This window comes from Zootoca vivipara, chromosome 1 (assembly GCF_965207765.1).
Source record: "Zootoca vivipara chromosome 1, rZooViv2.hap1.1, whole genome shotgun sequence".
NCBI lineage: Eukaryota > Metazoa > Chordata > Lepidosauria > Squamata > Lacertidae > Zootoca > Zootoca vivipara.
The window spans coordinates 52629378-52649672 of NC_142582.1; the positions used below are offsets into that span (position 1 = coordinate 52629378).

The 20295-nt window shown below is 43.3% G+C and overlaps 3 protein-coding genes across 3 annotated transcripts; 2 read left to right on the top strand and 1 right to left on the bottom strand.

The window, feature by feature from the left end:
- The first annotated feature begins 4668 nt into the window (after positions 1-4668).
- LOC118090820 (olfactory receptor 5V1-like) lies at positions 4669-5619 on the top strand. The gene has a single exon (XM_035127104.3). It carries the CDS (start codon positions 4684-4686, stop codon positions 5617-5619), a length of 936 nt encoding a protein of 311 aa, XP_034982995.3. The 5' UTR covers positions 4669-4683.
- A 6870-nt stretch (positions 5620-12489) lies between these two features.
- Positions 12490-13425, top strand: LOC148687561 (olfactory receptor 5V1-like). Its single transcript, XM_088656273.1, has one exon. The coding sequence runs from the start codon at positions 12490-12492 to the stop codon at positions 13423-13425; it is 936 nt and encodes a 311-aa protein (XP_088512399.1).
- Positions 13426-18421: 4996 nt separating this feature from the next.
- Positions 18422-19444, bottom strand: LOC118081252 (olfactory receptor 5G9-like). Its single transcript, XM_035107686.3, has one exon. It carries the CDS (start codon positions 19442-19444, stop codon positions 18422-18424), a length of 1023 nt encoding a protein of 340 aa, XP_034963577.3.
- Between the last annotated feature and the right edge of the window lie 851 nt (positions 19445-20295).

Here is a 20295-nt window from a genome sequence, read left to right on the forward strand (position 1 = left end):
TCCTGTTTTATGGGACCACCATTGCCACCTATGTTCGCCCCACCTCCAACTATTCACCCAAACAGGACAGAATTGTTTCCATGTTGTATGGGATTGTTACTCCTATGCTAAACCCTATGATCTACAGTCTGAGGAATAAGGATGTTAAGAGGGCCTTGGTCAAAGCATTTCGCTTGAAAAGATTTCCATGAAGTTACTGGGTTCATTCCTCCCTGTCCTTGAATACTGTCCTTCAAATATGTTGTACTTCTGAGCTAAAAGTCACTACAATGTTCCTTCCTTCCTTCCTTGCACACAGGCGGAGATCCCCTGACTCTGGGTGACACCCATGTGGAATAATGACTCAATACAACGTGTTAAAATTGTGGGGTTGAACGGGGGATAAAAATTTGGCCCCAACTTTATTAAAACGTCAGATGTAGGGAGCATAGCTGTCAACTTTCGGATTTTAAAATAAGGGATCAGCAGCCTCACTTGTCCTGGGGACAGTCTACGGTATATCTAACAATCTAACAATCCAGGATAGCAGCGGGAAACGGCACTGGAATTAGGGAAATTCCAGCAAAAAAGGGAAGGCTGACACCTGTGGCTTGGAGTAACGAGGGAGAGTCGACAGCTATGGTAGGGAGACCTTGGCTTAGGCATTGGGCATTTATCCCTCCCAGTTCCCAGCCAGGGCTCTAGCGAACATCAGGGTTATCCAGAATATGTGGGGATTGGGCTGGATCTGGAGAACGTCTGTTCAAGCAGAGAGCCTGCCCCCCATTTTGCCACCGTCCCAGGGGAGAGCAATGACAACCTAACGGCGTATAGCCAATGCCTCCCCTCAAAACAACCCCTTTAATGGGGAACCCTGGGATCGCCACCGCAGGCAGGGCGTGGGTCAACGCTTCAAACCCCCCCCAATTTTGTAAGATAGACTAAAGGATTCCACCTGAGGCCTGAAACCGCCAAAGTTGTGATGTTTTGCTACGGGGAAGGCTAACATAGTGGGTGGAATTCAGTGTAGTGCTAAGGGGCACATGAGCAGGGGAACAAGTTCCACCTGCACAATAGGACCTTCCCCCCTGTCTTCTGCCATGCACTCCTCTTGCATCCTGCTCTGGGTTTTCTCCCAACCTCCTACGGCAGATTTATGGATTACTGGGGGCACAAGGTGGAAGGAGATGTGGCCTGAGTGGACTTCATTCTATGCACACAACAACTTAGGTGAATCCCACTAATTATCTTTGCCACCAAGGACACAGACTGGTTTTTAAAAAATGTAATAATATTTTTATTAACTTTTTACAAAAAACAAAAACATTTCATTGAAAGAAAAAGAAAATAACCCAGAAGAACTAAAGAAGAAGAAGAAGAAGAAGAAGAAGAAGAAGAAGAAGAAGAAGAAGACGACACACACACACAATTGTGCTTTTGGTTTTTTTTAAAACAATTCATATTAAATCCTTAGTTTGGGATTACTTGAATCCCTCAACTTCCCTCAGTCCCCTCCCCTGGTTCCATTTTATTATTTTCATTTATGGACATCCAAAAAATCTTAACTTCTATTTTCTTCCATTTTTAATACATTGTCTAACATGTTACAAGTGTTTTTCGAAATCCTGCTAATGTATTTACTTATGTGCATTGCTTTTGTGTGTATACAATAAACATTTCCCATCCTTCTTTATATTGTTATCATCTTAATATCTAGGTTTCCCAATTATTTAAACCATTTCAGCCTATTCCATTAACTTAATTTACCAGTCTTCTTTAGCTGGGACTGTACTGAGCTAGGATTATCCAAACAGCATTCCCCCCATTTTTTTTTTTACATTTCCAACGTTTAAATGAAGTACAGGCCATGAATTTTAAATCCTTCTCCCAGAATTTCCCCCAATCTGTCACTTGAGTATTGTATCCCACATCTTTTGCCCACTTTGTCATGACATCCTTGACCTCTTCATCTTTGATTTCCCATTCCAAGCACGAATTGTACATCTTTGAAGATATTTTAGTACCACTTTCTATAATTTCTGACTGAAATTTTGAGATTTCATGAGTAAATCCTTCCTTCTTCTATTTTTAAATATTTAATTTACTGTAGTTGGTAATGTTGCACAGAGTTAGGAAGGACACATGTCAACTACCAGACTTTTAGAAGACATCTGAAGGCAGCCCTGTTTAGGGAAGCTTTGAATGTTTAACAGATTATTGTATTTTAATATTTTGTTGGAAGCTGCACAGAGTGGCTGGGGAAACCAAGCCAGATTTTTTTTTTGGGGGGGGTATAAATAATAAATTTTATTATTATATACTGTTAATCAGTCAAAGGTCAGGATTTTGCTTGATGCATAATACGACCTACATTTTGTATTTCAAATTTCATAATTGATTATTGGTTAGATTGTTGATAAGATGGCATTTCCTTTTCTCAGTGGCTCATAGTGAAGCTTTGGTATATTAACTCTAGATTATTGCACACTGAGAAGTACATATGAACTCCCACTTAGTTGCCAGTCCCCTCTGGCCAAGCTGGTAGCCATAGGTGGATGAGGGATGTGTGGAGACACAAAAGGAATCAAGCTCAATGTAAATAAAAGATAGGTAATCAATTATATATTGTTAAGTAGTTAAGCTTTAAACAAATTTACTCTGTTTCCACTGTCTTTTGGATAATCCAGTTGACCTGATTGGCGGGAAGATGGAGAAAGACCATATCACAGAAACAAAAGATTTTTACCTCACCAAGCTGTCTAATCTTCTGGAAGTGCAAATGTCCCTCTTTGTGGCAATTCTCCTGACCTACTTGATTACTCTGTTAGGGAACGGGCCAATTCTCTTGGCCATAGGGACAGAAGTTCATCTCCAGACCCCCATGTATCTCTTCCCCAGTACTTTATCTTTTTTAGATGTCCTTTGCTCAATTGTCACTGTGTCAAAGATGCTCCAGGTCTTCTTGTCAGAGGACAAGGCAATATCATTTGTTGGTTGCATGCTACAGCTCTTATTTCTGATTGATGTGGTGATGGGCACTCATATTTAATTGCTAGCAGTGGCATATGACCGCTCTGTTGCTATCTGCAGTCTATCACTCTACACAAACATCATGACAAAAGCATATTGCTTTGAATAGACATTTTCCTCCTGAGAATAGTAGCTGTGCAAGTCCCATTGAAAGCAGTGGGATTTCAAGGTTAATGTAAGTTCCCTTGAGTTCAGCAGAACTTGGGCACAATACGTCTTCTATGCATCAGGGCCATTGCATTCAAAATACCTTTTGGCCAAATGAACTTGTACACAACTGAGACTTCAACTGAGGGACTGCAGGATTCCTCAGAGACCTTTGTCCCAATACAGACACCATTCCCCCAACCACCATGCCAAAGGAAAAACAATGCTTTGCCCTTTTGACTCGAGTCAGAGGCAATGTTCATTCAATTTTACTTCCGAACAGGCATGGCATCATTTTTCCTGATAAGACATAAATTCTTCACATTGCCCTCTCTTACTGTGGTGCTCAAGTTTGCAAGGAAAGCAAGGAAGGCAAGTCGATGCTTTATTGTACTGGCAGACTTAGGCAGTCGAACATTTTAGGTAGGCAGTGCTACTTTTTAGTGATAGGCATACTGTATTCATTCAATGAACTGAAGATCAGAGATCAGAACTCATTATATCTGTGGGTGATGGACAAATTTCCATCTCACAATCTTAAATCCCTTATCAGTAAAAAGGGACTTTATACTGTAGCTTTTGGTTTTGTTGTGATGACTTAATTTTTAAATCCATTTAGTTTTTAAATCTGTATTAAGATTTTAATTCCATTCCATTGATTTAAAATTCAATTGTGGAAATGTATAAGGTAGGTTTAGTTACTGCTTTATAACAATTATTGTATGTCTGCAATACACTGTTATCATTATGTAAATTTCCAACCCATTTATTTTTATCAAACAGTGGCAGATTTGGCAGATAATTCTTTTACCCGCCCCCCAAAAGGTCTGGAATTGAGAGAAAGTGTAATTTTGGAGGGTAGTGTTGTTAGATGACACTATACCTGTTTTATTGATCTTGGGATTTTTAAAAACAAGAATCCGATATTTCTTTCATCATGTATTTTAATGAAAAAATTAATGATTTTGTAAATGAAACATATTTTGAGAAATCTTATTTTGTCAGTTGAAAATAGCTGATGAAAAAGCTGGAATGATTTGTATCTGCTTTGATAAAGTTTCACAATCGCAAAAAAATGGACATTGACTGGATTAATATATTTGAATAGCAAATTCATGCTGTCTTGATGTAGTCAAGAAGGTACCATCCACACCAGGAAATGGTATCATCTGATGTAGGAAACCCTGACATTTGCAGAAGTGGACGATATCTTTAAGGGGGGGGAGTTTTAGGTGGAGGGAAACTGGCAAACTCAGCATGCCCATTGTCTATGAAATGCTGTCTCACTGTGGAAAGGAGTGAATAAAACCCTGTGGGTGGACATTGCAACATTGTGTTGCAGGTCAAACTGATACCAAGGGGACTGAGGCGCTTACAATCCCCTAGAGTCGGCACCCTGCTTCTTGACTGGCTGTCTTATTAATAGCAGAACTAGCCTTAGATTACAAACGGAATGATCCCTGCTCTTGCTCTTTTGAAAAATCTGCTTTGTTCTCTCCGTACTTTAGATATGCAATTGGAGTGGCAATGGAGAAAGCGAATATCACAAAAACAAGGGATTTTTACTTCACTGAGCTGTCTGATCTCCCAGAAGTGCGAATCTTCCTCTTTGTAGCAATTCTGCTGATTTACTTGATCACTCTGGCAGGGAATGGGGCAATTCTCACAGCAATAGCAACAGATGTTCACCTCCAGACTCCCATGTACTTCTTCATCAGCAACCTGTCTTTCCTGGATGTCCTTTGCCCAACTATCACTGTGCCCAAGATGCTCCAGGTCTTCTTGTCAGAGGACAAGTCAATATCCTTTGTTGGTTGTGTATTACAACTCTTCTTTCTAATTGATGCTGTGGGCACTGAAGTTTTATTGCTCTCAGTGATGGCGTATGACCGCTACGTGGCTATCTGCAGTCCCTTGCACTACACAAACATCATGACGAAACGACGGTGTGTTCAGCTGGCTGCTGGGACCTGGCTAACTGGCTTCATCAGTTCCATGATTCATACTTCATTGACCTCTTCATTATCCTTCTGTGGGCCCAATAAAATTCACCAATATTACTGTGATATCCCACCATTAGTGGCTGCCTCTTGCTCCTCTACCTACCTCCCAGAACAGGCTGCTCTCCTTGTGGGTGGCACTTTAGGAGGTGGTGCTTTCCTGGTCACTCTGATCTCATACGTCTATATCATCTCTGCTATCCTGCGCATGCAGTCTGCTGAGGGAAGACACAAAGCCTTTTCCACCTGTGGTTCCCACTTGACTGTTGTTTTCCTGTTTTATGGGACCACCATTGCCACCTATATTCGGCCCACCTCCAGCTATTCGCCCAAACGGGACAGAATTGTTTCCATGTTGTATGGGATTGTTACTCCTATGCTAAACCCTATGATCTACAGCCTGAGGAACAAAGACGTTAAGAGGGCCTTGGTCAAAGCCCCCAAACTTAAAATATTTTCATGAAATGGTTAGTTTCTGTCTTTCCTGTCCTTCAATACTCTCAGAATATGTTGGACTTCTGAGCACATTCTTGACTAATACGTGATTGATCCTTTGAGAGGGAAAGCAAATGAAGTCTTGATATTTTCCTTATTTTCCACAGTACATATTTTAAGAGAGAAGATCCTGTGCATTGAAACTGTTGTTTTAATCCTATATAATAATATGCAAGTGTCTCTGCGTCCAGTCCCTGTGTCCCTGTGTCTGCGCTACTACGCATGTGCCCCACGGACACAGGGATTGGACGCAGAGACACTTGCTCGCGCGCCCAGGACACTCTCATGGCAACTGGATCTCGCCGAGGCACCCCGGCCGGGTCCCACCGTGTTGAGCCTCACATGCCTGCCGCCGCCGCCCTCCTTCCCCACCCACCTGCGTTAGCAGCCACTGCGGCGGGAAGAGTTTGCAGCTCTTTCCCCCACACCTCCACCTCTCTTTTCTCGGCCGGCTCCCTGAAGCGCCGGCGCTGCCATTGCGGCCACAGGGAGCTCCGGCACTGCCAGGCAGGAGCCCCGCCTCACGTGAGGGGAGCCTTTGCCTCAGAGGGGAAAGGCGGGAAGAAAAAAATGCAAAGAAGGAAAGAGGGCTCTGCACGGTGGAGGTGGAGGAGGAGGTGGAGGAGGAGGAGGAGGAGGAGGAGGAGAGGGTAAGGAAGTGTGCGGGGGTATCTTCCTTCCTTCCTTCCTTCCTTCCTTCCTTCCTTCCTTCCTTCCTTCCTTCCTTCCTTCCTTCTCTCTCTCTCTCTCTCTCTCTCCGTCTCCCCTCACCTGCGTCTCAGTCCCAGAGGCGGGGTGCCGGAGTCGTCCCCCTCGCTCGGTCGTGGCTGGTAGCCCGCCCTGCTCCTCGCTGCACCCTGCCAGGCAGGTCTACTTGGGAGGAAGCGGGCTTCAGAAGGCTACCTCCCTTTCTCCTCCCAGACACAGCAGCCGAGTGCAGAGCGGGAGGGAAGGCCGCGGCCCCGCCACTCCTCACATGTTCTAGCGCCCGTTTACTGAATGGGCTGAATGACACTAGTAAAGAATATAAGTCTAAAGCCATGACTGAAGATTCCATGGGGTTAGTTGTACATTTGTGGGTTCACACTAGTTCACAGTCTTACACCTGGAGTAACAACAGCAGCAACAACAGGCCTCACTATTTGTGAGTACCAATGGTTCAAACTCCTTGCATCAAGGAATTCTGGAATCAGGAGCTTCAACTTGTCTTCACGTGGTACCTGAGAGTAAGTCCACCTGAATGCAGTGGGAATTACTTCTGAGTGTAAACATTTTATAAAAGACATTTGCTCCAATTCTTCCTTTGTTTATCTTTTACTCTCAATGTATGTAATCCCCCCTGCTACTGTAGCCCCTATGCTGTAACCCATCTGCATCTAGATTGTATGCTCCTTGACTCAGCAACTCTCTTGCTCATGTTTCTCTGAAAAGTGTCGTGTATCCTATACTTTTATAAGTATACCTAAACAACTCAATCTTCTTAATACAAATTGATAATGTTTGCAGATGACATTATTCTGTTCGTAATGAAACCTCACAGTTCTGTTCTAATATTACTTTTTCTCCCAATGCATTCCTATGGGATTCGACTAACAATTTTTTTCGAATTACTAATGTGTGTTCGGAACGCATTAAATTCGTAAGTAGAGGTACTACTGTATACATATTCCATTTTAAGAGACAAATACAGATTACCTACAAATGCTCAATGACAAAATCTCCTGTGCATGCAGTCTGCTGAGGGAAGGTGCAAAGCCTTTTCCACCTGTGGTTCCCACCTGACTGTAGTGTTCATTTTCTTTGGGACCACCATTGCCACCTATGTTCATCCCACTTCCAGCTATTCACCCAAATGGGACAGAATTGTTTCTCTGTTGTATGGGTTTGTTACTCCCATGTTAAACACTATGACCTACAGTCTGAGGAATAAGGATGTTCGCCTCCAAACATTTTCATGAAGGGGCTAAATTCTCTTTTTTCTGTCCTTCAATACTCTCATAATATGTTTTCTTCTAATCACATTCTTGACGAATATTTGACTGATTGATTAAACAGCTCCATTTTCCTCTCCCACACAAAAAGAATGTGAAGATATTGCTCCTAGAAAAACTATGTATATTTTAAAAGTGAAGTTATTATTATTTTATTTATAAAATTTGTTAGCAACTTGCAACCAGATAGGAACCCTCTCACATAGATTCATTAAAACCAAGAGGAAAAAGAAATACAGTACATTGAAAACATACCACCCACTTCTAAATGGCCACCAATAGTTAAAGACCAAAGGCCAGGTTATAGAGGAAATTTTTGCCTGGTAGCTCATGCTTTGCTTGCACATGATCCCAGGCAGCTGCTGGTAGTCAGTGAACCTACTGTTGAACAATATGAGTCAGTGGTATAGCTCCAGGGGCATCGCAACAGAGGGGCAGGCTGCCCCGAGCCAGGGCAGTCTCGAGCAGGTCGGCCGCCCTGGCGCTGAGGGACAGAGATCGCTCCGGCACCCCCGCCCTCGCAAGGTGCAGCATGGTTTTCGCGCGGTGCCCTGCCTACCAGCCCGGCGCCCTGCCTCACCGCGTCACCAGGGGGCTACCTAGAGCCGGCCCTTCCCCGAGCTCCACTCTGCGGGGGGCAGCGGGGGCAGCACCCCTTGGCCCCTCCGCACCTCTACCTACGATGGCCACCATGCCACAGAGAGGCCGCCCCGATGCTGCCAGCTGCCATCCGCCACTCAACAGTGGCCGGCGGGGTGGGGCCACATGCAGAGGCGGAGCTCGCTGGGATGGGGAGGTGATGGGCCGCTGTATCGCTCTCCCTTCCCTCCCTCCCTGAGTTGGGCAAAGCTGTGCATGTGCCCTGCCCCATGCAGAGTGTGCACGTGCGGGATGCTGGAGTAGGAACACCACTGCCCGCCCCCTGGCGGGGTGCCTTCTGGTTTGCCGCCCCGGGCAGATTGTTTTCCATGTACCTATCCTTTTAATTCTTTTTAACGATGATAACCAATACCTCTCTTTATATTTATGTTGAGATGTGAAGCAAGTAACTTGTGGTGGCACCATGTTTATCTCGCCCCCCCATGGTGGCACCATGTTTATATCTGGTGACACCAGTGTCTACTTTTTAGCACCACTTTGTCAGATTTCTGTAGGGGCTTGACTTGATGTGACTAGCTGTAAATTGCTGGTATTCCATCTGATGTACTATATAGGTTGCAATTTTATATGTGAATGTATTGCTTTTGTTTTAATGGAATTCATGTTTTATGTTGTAAGCTGTCCTGGTATCATTAATAGAATGAAGGTCAGGCTAGAAATTGAAATAATAATATTAAAAACCCTAAACGCTCTCAATGTTACTCAGTAAACTCTTCCTTCCTTCCTTCCTTCCTTCCTTCCTTCCTTCCTTCCTTCCTTCCTTCCTTCCTTCCTTCCTTCCTTCCATCATGGAAATCACTAAATTAAGTCTTCTTGAATTTGCCAGAGCTTTGGGAGAACTCAGCTACCTTGAATCAGGCTCATAGGATTCAAAACACATTTGGGCCAAATAGGTTTTCTCACTTGCAACTTCAGGTCAGGAACAGCAAGATGCCCCAGAGACACTTGTCTTAATGCCAGCTCTCCCCATGGCAAAAGCGGGGGGGGGGGGTGAGGGAGGAGAAGACTTTCCTCTTTTGCCAAATGGCAATGGCAATATTTCTTATACTGTATTATACTTCAGAAGATGTACATTTCTCTTGACTCCACAAAAGTTCTTCACATTGCCCTCTCCTACTGTGGTGCTACAGATTACAAGGAAAGCAAGAAAGGCAAGTGGGCGGATTTCATTATACTGGCAATCTTAGGCAGTCAAACATTTTAGGTCTGTAGTGCTGTGTTTGTTTGTTTTTTTAAAATGGATTCATATTGTATTCATTCAGTGTGCTAAAGATCAAAGATCAGAACATCACCATGACATCAGTTGATAATGTTGGGCAAGTTTCCATTTCACAATTAAAAGCCCCCTATCTGTATAATGGAAATGTGGGTGGGAATGTATAGATATATGGTAGGTTTAGTAATGTTAGTAGCTTTGAATATATTGTTGGCATTACCCAAGATTTAGATCTGTTTGTGAGAATGTATACTGTAGGTTTAGTGACTGCAGTACAAAAATGATAGTATCTTTGGCATATTCAGTGGAACTTCGATTTTTGAGTGCTTGGAAGCCGAAGGTTTTGGAACCCAAACGCCGAAAACCCGGAAGTAAATGCTTCCATTTTCAAACGCGCCTCGGTAGTTGAACGGCTTCCACTGCATGTTTTTCAATTTTCTCAATGGAAATTGCTGACAGCCCATTGCGCCTCGGTTGCCGAACGTTTCAGAAATTGAACGGTCTTCCAGAATGGATTATGTTCAACAACGAGGTTCCACTGACTCCTTGAATTTTGCAGAACTGGGCAACATCTTCAGGGCAAAAAGCTTTAGGAGGAGGGTAACCATCAAACAGCCTCCTCAGTGAGCATGAAATGCTAAATTGCTGTTTGGGGGTAAGGTGGAGATAGAAAGGAGTGAATAGAACGCTATGGCTGGACATTGCAACATTGTGTTCCAGGTTGAACTAGTATATTTGATAAAATTAATAAATATAGCTGTTAAATGCTAAAAGCAAGATGTGGTGCGAAATATATATATAACATAGAATCATACAATTGTAGAGTTGAAAAGGACCCCAATATCTTGTCCAACCCCCTGCAATTCAGGAATATCTTTCAGGCTTTGGTACTAATGTATTACCCATCATTCCAGTGGTCTCTAAAATTTTGAACAGAATAATTTACATTACATAGTATATGATACAGTTTACATTATGAAACTATTATTTTCATCAAGTCTGCATTCCTATGCCATAGGATTGTGCAGATCTTCCTCTGCATGATCAGAGAAAGAGAGATATTTCAGTGGAGAGGGAGGTGAGATCAGGGAGGGCTCCCTTCAGAAGCATACTCTCCAACATTTCTCCAATGAAAACAGGGGCACCCTAAATAATGATGATGATGATGATGATGATAATGGCCTGCCCATCTGACTGAACAGCTTCCAACATATATAAAAACATAATAAAACATTAAACATTAAGAAACTTCCCTATACAGGACTGTTTTCCAATGTATTTTAAAGGTTGTATAGCTATTTATCTCCTTGGCTTGGGGGTTGCATAGCTCCATACCCTCCAACATTTCTCCGATGAAGACAGGGACATCCTAAGGAAAAGCAGGACCTTATGGGATCCAATCAGAAACTGGGACAGCTTCTGTAAATCCGGGAATGTCTCTGGAAAATTGGGACACTTGGAGGGTCTGCAGAAGCAGTGGCAAGATCTCTTGCTATTGCTTCTGTGTCTGCTGTCGGTGCTCTGAAATGGTGAGGAAACAAATGGGGCTTTCTGGGGTTTTACTGGGGCTGGGTAAGGGGTGGTTTCAGATCCTCTCTATCCAATCCTCTGCAACCAACACCTCCCTTGAAGTTAGGGAAATTTCTTTTTTTAAAATATCCCTCTGAAAGGAGAGTAAAAAGGAATATCAACACTGCCAGTGGTGGTTCATGGTGGGTGGTGGCTGTGGAAGCTCAGGGATGATGAACTGGGTCTGCACTAAGAGACAGCCAAGATGGTAAATTATTTCACAGTGAAAAGTAAACATGACCTTGTTTCAAATAATGTTCAATGGAATCTGTATTGATATTTTGGCACATAGCTGCCAAGTTATCCCCTTTTTTAAGGGATTTTCCCTTATGCTGAATAGGCTTCCTCACGAGAAAAGGGAAAACTTGGCAGCTATGTTTTGGCAGCTCTCTTATACTCAGCTGCCAGTTCCTCTTGGCCTGCTTGGTAGCCGTGTTTGTGGCAGGGATACAGGTATGGTACCAGTTCTATGTGATTAAAAGTCAAATGGTCTATATCAGTTAAACACTCCTGCTTGCCAACCCCATTTACCTGCTAACCTCTTTGCAAACTCCTGCCTCCACACCTGGCCTAACTCCTTTTTAAGGAGGGCTGGTTGGAGGTGCTTTAGAATCATAGAATCATAGAGTTGGAAGAGACCACAAGGGCCATCCAGTCCAATCCCCTGCCGAGCAGGAAACACCATCAAAGCATTCTTGACAGGTTTCCCACCTTTAAAGCATTAAGGTTTAACAGAGGAGGTAGCTGCTTCAGAGCTATTTGCCAAATTGTTGAAGCCTCCCCTCTCCATTAAACATTGCCACAGTCACATTTTACAGACATCTCATCCTCATTTAAGAAGCTCACTTGGACCACCTCCCATTCATGCTGCTTGCACACTCACTCTCACACACCTGCCTGTCATTGTGTCATCATGCAGGAGTTGGTGTGGCAACCATGTGAACCACAGCATGACAACAGTGTTACCTTTTTGTATATAGGAAGCTATAGACCTACTTATTGTTAGCAGCGCCACTTGAGTAACAGAAGTAGTATCTGGAAAGAAGAGAAACTGATAATACTTTACTTAGTAACCTGAACAAGAGCAGTATGAGGAGAAATAAGCAAAGGTTTCTTCATTCAGGCCAAGTACATGCAAGGCAGACATACAACTACACAGGGGGAAAACTCATTCAGAAGAGCACAGCAAATCAGAACTCAGCAACGATCACAGCATTCTGATTCATTGCCAGAAAACACCTACACCTCTCCTCTTGGTTGGCTGTCTTACTAATGATAGAATTAACCCTTGGGTTACAAACTGAATGATCCCTGCTCTTTTTCTTCCAACACCTTTAACAAATCTACTTTCTCTCTGTGTGTATTTTAGATATTCCAATTGATTAATTCGCTTGGCAGGAAGATGGAGAAAGACAACATCACAGAAACAAAAGAATTTTACCTGATTGAGCTTTCTGATGTTCCAGAAGTGCGGATTTCCCTCTTTCTGGTGTTTCTGCTGATCTACTTGATCACTCTGGCAGGGAATGGGGCAATTATCTTGGCAATAGCAACGGAAGTTCAGCTCCAGACCCCTATGTACTTCTTCCTCAGCAATTTATCTTTCCTGGATATTCTTTCCCCAACCGTCACTGTGCCAAAGATGCTCCAGGTCTTCATGTCAGAGGACAAGACAATATCATTTGCTGGCTGTGTATTACAACTCTTCCTTCTGATTGGTTTTGTGGGCACTGAAGTTTTCTTGCTCTCAGTGATGGCGTATGACCGCTACGTGGCAATCTGCAGTCCCTTGCACTACACAAACATAATGAGCACACGGCTGTGTATGCAGCTGGCTGCTGGGACCTGGCTAGCTAGCTTTATCCATGCCTTGGCTCTTACCTGGCTGACCTTTACATTAACTTTCTGTGTGCCCAGCAAAGTTAACCAGTATTACTGTGATATCCCTCCACTGGTTGCGATTTCTTGCTCCTCTACCTACATCTTTGAACTGGTTCTTCTTGTTGTGCCTGGTATTTTAGGAGCTGGTGCTTTCTTGGTCACTCTGATCTCTTATGCCTATATCATTTCTGCTATATTGCGCATGCAGTCTGCCGAGGGAAGGAGCAAAGCCTTTTCTACCTGTGGTTCCCACTTGACTGTAGTTTTCCTGTTCTATGGGGCGACCATGGGCACCTATGTACGCCCCACCTCCAGCTATTCCCCCAAACAGGACAGAATTGTTTCTATGTTGTATGTGGTTGTTACTCCCCTGCTAAACCCTTTGATCTACAGTCTGAGGAATAAGCAAGTTAAAAGGGCTCTGGTCAAAGCCCTTGGCTTGAAAAGATTTCCGTGAATGGGCTCTGTTCATTTTTCCCTGTTCCTCAGTACTATCAAAATGTATAGAACTTTAGCCCATTCAGAAGTATCTCTCAGACTTGGCCCAAATCCCCAACATCGCACACAGGTCTGTTTTTAAGGGAGAAGGAAGGCCAAAATCACTTTTGTATGGTGGTCCACATTCCCTCCACAGCTGCATCAGTAAGCAGGGACAAAGCAAAAGAAGTTAACCTCTCTTTCTTTTATTTTAAGTGGCTATAAGGCTTTAAGCAGGCCTGACACTTGACAAGTCCTCTTGCTCCCTATTGGGCAGGTGGTGTTGCGGCCTGGCACCATCCCCCCCCCCCGCACAATCCCATAGCAGCGCTGGGTGCAGGACCTGGTCAGATCATAGCCTGCCTGAAAATTGGCCAATCACAGGCGGGCTGCTGTGCAGGACCTCTCTGGGGGTGGGGCAAACTGCACTGGGGAATAAATACAGAGCCTGCCCAGGCCTCTTCATGCACTTCGGCTCAACTGTGTAATTCCACTCCATTGGAAATAGGGCAGTTCTGCATGTTTTGTTATTTTAGAAGGAAAATGTGAACACCCCCCCCCCCCCCCGGCAGCCCTTTGGAATGTAGCAATGGTCTCTTGCTGTTTTAAATGTCACCACCTGTCATGTACAGTAAGTCCACAATTTACACAGGGGCTACGCTCCAGGGACGTTGCCTAAAGCCAAAACTGTGTACTGTATAGTCAAACCCCATTGTGTTCAGTGGCAGGTGGGATTGCCAAATTAATTTTTCCTGGAACCCCATCTGCTTTCCGTCCCCTTTTTCTTTTAAATTGCCACACACATAAAACTGAATGTGTACAAGTTAAATGCACATAAATTATGGGATTACTGTACTCATTTTTAAAACGAGGCTCTTTCCCTTTTAACCTTTTAGGTATTAATTTGGATAATTTATTGTTGTTCTGTGAGTCAGCTTGGTAAAAGTAAGCAAGCCAGGGTATTCATTTATTTGTAAGTCAATGAATAAATGCATAAAATATTTAACTGAAGTCGTAATTTGTGAACTCTCCCATTGCTTGCCTCAGTGTGTGTGTGTGTGTTGCTTTCTCAGAGAATTGTCCAGCACTTTTGTTGTTTATTCTTTTTTTCTGGAGGGGGGGGGGACTAAGAACTTGGAACCATGTTCCCTACCAGACCCCCACTTCTTCTCTTTAACTATGATGAGTGGGTAAGGGTTTGGGGAGAGAGAGAGAGAGAGAGAGAGAGAGAGAGAGAGAGAGAGAGAGAGAGAGAGAGAGCCCTGGTTAGGGTAAAACTGTTGGGAATTCCATTCCACCCTTTGCTGCAGATATGTGGGATTGTTACATGTCACATGTTTCTTTACATTCCAGCACAGATTGCTGGCATGAGCGGAACATCCACTCTGTATTGCTTTTGTTTTTCACTCTCTCTCCAAGAAGAACGGCAAGGAGAGAAGCCATGTTTTCTTTGTCCTGATTTATGTATAATAAATGCACAGCTTAGTATTGTATCCACGCCTCAAACATCATCTGTTGTGCAGTTTACACAGCCGAGTAATGTGTGCTCAAGCCTGCTTTGCAGCTTGAGTCACAGATGCACATTGGGGAGGATGACTGATGGATCTCCGCAGTGGCAAGGCTGAGAGGGGAGACGCTCCAGCTGGGGCCGAGCCAACTGGCTTTTTATCCCCCGATTCCGACCAAAACAAGCTTGCTCCATCTTCCATGTGACAGCCCTTTAAATATTTGAAGATGGCTATCATATCTCCTCTCCGCCTCCTCTTTACCAGGCTAAGCATACCCAATTCCCTCAACTGTTCCTCCAAATGCTTGGTTTGCAGACCCTTGATCATCGTGGTCGCCCTCCGTTACACACATTCCAGCTTGTCAATATCCTTCTTAAATTGTGCTGTCCAGAACTGGACACAGTATCCCAGGTGTAGTTTGATCAAGGTAGAGCAGAGGGGGACTATTATGTTCCTTGATTAGGACACTATACTCCTGTTGATGCAGCCTAAAATAGCATTATCTTTTTTTTGCCACCGCATCACACTGTAGATTCATGTTAAACTTGTGGTCTACTAAGATCCCTAGATCCTTTTCACATGCACGACTGGCAAGCCAGGTGCTCCCCCATTTTATATTTCTGCAGCTGATTACCATATTTTTCTCCTTCCATAAGAGGCACTTTTTTCCTCCTAAAAAGTAAGAGGAAATGTCTGTGCATCTTATGGAGCGAATGCATGGTCCCTGGAGCCGAATTGCCCAGGGGCTAAAGGCAGATCGTGTTTTTTTTCTTTTTTTAAAGAAAGAGCTAAAGGCTAACAAGAGGGAAAGAGAAAGGAACCCGCTCAGCAACTGATTGCAAGAGATGGAAAGGGAGATAAGAGAGCTAGCTCCCTTCCCAGCCCCTTGCCTAGGCCTCAATTGTTGTCTGCAGAGGGAGACATGTGACTGGCTGATTAGATTATCTGTCTGGAAACTGTAGAAATGGGTCCCTTTCCTTTCCTATAGAAGCAGCTGCAGAACTGTGAGTTGAACCCCATAAAAACAGGATTCCCCCCCTTTGCAAGGAAACTCAGCAACTTTGAGCTGATCCTAAAAATGGAGCTTTCCCCCTTTGCAAAAAAGATGCACAACTGTGAGCTGGACCCCCCCCCCCCGCCCAAAACAGGGCTTTTCCCATTTGCAAAAAAAGCTGCACAACTTTGAGCTGATAAAAAAATGGAGGTTTCCCCCTTTGCAAAAGAAGCTTCCTCAAATATTTAATTTGGGGGGGGGGCAAAGGCACTTAGGCCTATAGCATAGCTGCCAAGTTTTCCCTTTTCTCACGAGGAAGCCTATTCAGCATAAGGGAATTTCCCTTAAAAAAAGGGAGAACTTGGCAGCTATGGCCTATAGGAGTTGGCTGCTATGCCTAGGACAATTCAAGAAAGCAAAATATTTTTTTCTTGTTTTCCTGCTCTAAAAACTAGGTGCGTCCTATGGTCAGGTGTATCCTATGGAGCAAAAAAATACTTTATTCCTGCCTAAGTGCACAACCTTGTTAGTTTTGGCCCACTTCTCCAATCTGTTGAGGTAACCTTGAATTCCAATTTTCCCTTTGCTGCATTAGCTACCCCTCCCAGTTTGGTGTCATCTGCAAATCTGATGATCATCCCCTTCTTTCTGTCAACCAAGTCATTTATAAATACAGTAGTTGAACAACCATGGACCCAAGACAGAACTCATCAATCATTTATCAATCATTGTTTTGGCTTCACTCATTGGCTAAAAACATTGAAAGGTGGGAATGAGCTATTTTTAAAAAAAATAAAGCTCAGTGTGTTAGCCCTTAGATAGGCATGGTACAATTTGAGTCACTTCCCTAGCAGTGACTCAAATTGTACCATTAGAATCTGACCATAATTATGCTGTTTTTGCTTAGGAAGGGAGGAATGGGAAAGGAGGGCTAGTAAACCCCATTTCACACAAGACCCAAATTCAAATAGTTTTGACTGCATCTCAAACACTTTTAGAACATATAGTCATCATTGTGTACTCTGAAGCATCAGTGAATGCAGGTGCAATATGAGTAGAAAGGATGTGATAGACATTACTGACTTCAGTGGTTTGGGACCTGAAGCCCTCTTGTCCAGCAGGATATTTGGGCAGGTCAGCACAGTATGTGGAGCCTCCTATGGAACACCCATGGCTAGTAAGTAGAGAGGAGAAGTCCTCTCCATGACTAGTGATGGGGGAGAAATACAATTTAGTTTGCATTTAAAGGCGAACCCATCTAATTTGCACTTTCTGAAACAATGAAACACACCAATGTCTCGAAATTTGCACTTCTCTGAATTTTGCAATGCAGTTAAGTGATGTGTACAAAGATGCACATATTAGAGGAAAGTATGCCTACAAATGCATCATTACTGCAAACATTATACAAAAATCCATGAGAGAAAATTGATTTTCAAATATGTGTACATCAGATACGGGGAAATTCACACTGGAACGCTGCAGAATTTTCATGAGGACTTTAAAAGATACAAACTGATGTAGAAATGTGGACAACTAGAAATATGAGAAACTTAAATTGGCAGAGTTACAGGTAGGTAGCCGTGTTGGTCTGATGTAGTCGAAACAAAATTAAAAAAATCCTTCCAGTAGCACCTTAGAGACCAATTAAGTTTGTCATTCAGGAAAGAACTGTAATTCTAATGGATTATTGAAAATTGCTTTATTTTATATAAGTTGTTTATTTTAAAGTTATTGTGACTTTTTATATTGGATCAGATTGTTACTATTAATGTTTGAATATATTAAAAAATAAAAAATTGTCCAGTAGCACCTTAGAGACCAACTAAGTTTGTTCTTGGTATAAGCTTTTGTGTGCATGCACACTTCTTCAGATACATATTCATATAAATATATATCTGAAGAAGTGTGTATGCACAAGAAAGCTCATACCAAGAACAAACTTACCGTCTCCAAAAAATAAGCTATACCCCCAAAATAAGCCATACCCTGAAAACAAGCCATAGTGATAGACAGTTTAACCTTGTAGGTTAAACTGTACCATACTTAATAAAAAAATAAAATAAGACATCCCCTGAAAATAAGCCACCGTGGTTTTTTTTTTTGAGGAAAAATAAATATAAGATGGTGGCTTATTTTTGGAGAAACACGGGAGTTGTTCTCTAAGGTGCTACTGGACAAGGCTATCTACCTGAATCTATTAATGTTTTATTTTGATTTTGATGTGTGTTGAAAGCCGTCCAGAGTGGCTGGGGTATAAATAAAATTATTATTATTATTATTATTATTATTATTATTATTATTATTATTAGTCAATGGTAGAGGATGTGCTTTGCATGCAGAAGGTCCCAGGTACAGTATCTCCAGGTAGGGCAGTGAGAGCTATGTCTGAAACCCTGGAGAGCTATCACCAGTTAAAGTAGAGAATAGCGAGCAAGTTGAACTAATGGTCTGGTGCAGTGTAATGTATCTCCCTATGTAATCTTACCTTGGTTTAAGTTGTTCGGTCTTGGGGTGTGACATTGGTTGCCATCATTTCCCCCAATGCTTTTAGAAGGGAGATGTTCTTTCGTTCTGGTTGTGGCTTTTCTAATGGCCTCTTTCACCTCTTTGTTTCTCAAACTATAGATTAGGGGGTTGAGCATGGGTATCACTAATGTGTAGACTACAGAAACCACCATATTACCATCTAGTCCAGATTTCAAGTTGGGATGTATATACATAAAGGTCCCCGTTCCATAAAGCAGAGCCACTGATGTCAAGTGAGAAGCACAAGTGGAGAAGGCCTTGTGTCTGCCCTTGATAGAGTGTATTTTCAGGATGGCAGATAAAATGCAGAAGTAGGAGATAATAATGGCTGAAAGAGAGGTCATAGCAACTGCTCCCGATGCAAAGACTGACAGTGACTCTGAAAGGAAGGTTTCAGAGCAGGAAAGCACCAGAAGTTTAGGGATATCACAGAAGAAATGTTTGATGATGTTGTGTCCACAGTAGGATAATCTGAATATACACACTGTCTGCAGCGCTGAGTTGGCAAAACCAGCTGCATACGATCCTGCAACCAGACAGCTGCACACTCTTTGGGACATAACAGCAGAGTACAGAAGTGGGTTGCAAATAGCCATGTAGCGGTCAAATGCCATCACAGCCAAAAGGAAACACTCAGTACTCACAAAAGCAGCAAATGAGCACAGCTGAGCAGCACAGCCAGCGTAAGAGATGGTTTTATCACCCACCAAGTAGCTCACCAGCATCTTGGGGGCTATAGCAGAGGTATAGCAGAGGTCCGTGAATGATAAGTGGCAGAGGAAGAAGTACATGGGAGTGTGCAGGTGGGAGTAAGTCCTGATCAGCACAATCAGGCTGAGGCTTCCAGCCACAGTGATAACATAGATGGCTAGAAAGAGCAGGAAGAGGGCAATCTGCACCTTTGGGTCATCAGTGAATCCCAGCAAGATGAATTCTGTCACCCTACTGTGATTATTCTGCTTGTCCATCTTTTCAGCATCAAGAACCTGGAGAGCGAAGATGAAAATTGAATAAAGCAAGTAAATAAAGCTGAGTAATACCAACCTATCTAATATTTACAGGTTACGCTAATTTGTTGCTGTGTCAGTGCTCTGGCTGTGTTCCAGGGATGTGTATCTAACCAGTAAATACTTGGCCTCCCCTTTCTCACAAAAGTTCCTTGTTTTGCTTGACTCCAGTTACAAAAGCTGAGGCTGCTGAGCAGACTCTTGGACTGGGATGTTGTTTAGTGGGGGTGGGGTTGTTGCTGTTAAAAAGGTAAAGGGACCCCTGACCATTAGGTCCAGTCGTGACTGACTCTGGGGTTGCGGCGCTCATATCACGTTATTGGCCGAGGGAGCCGGCGTACAGCTTCCAGGTCATGTGGCCAGCATGACAAAGCCATTTCTGGCAAACCAGAGCAGCATACGGAAACACCGTTTACCTTCCCGCTGTAGTGGTACCTATTTATCTACTTGCACTTTGACATGCTTTTGAACTGCTACCGGTAGGTTGGCAGGAGCTGGGACCAAGCAACAGGAGCTCACCCCATTGCGTGGATTCGAACTGCCGACCTTCTGATCGGCAAGCCCTAGGCTCTGTGGTTTAACCCACAGCGCCACCCGCGTCCCTGATTTTTAGATATTGCAATGATTTATGTGGAAATTGCTTAATTTGGTTGTGCACTTTTAGATGTTTTATTTACTATTCATGACTACTTTGTTATGTTTGTAATTATGATTCCCCCCCATGCTGTAAGCCACATTGAGCATGGTTTTAACTATGGAAAGGCAGTGTACAAATAAAATCATGCATGCCTGTATGTTTTGGCCGTTTTGCT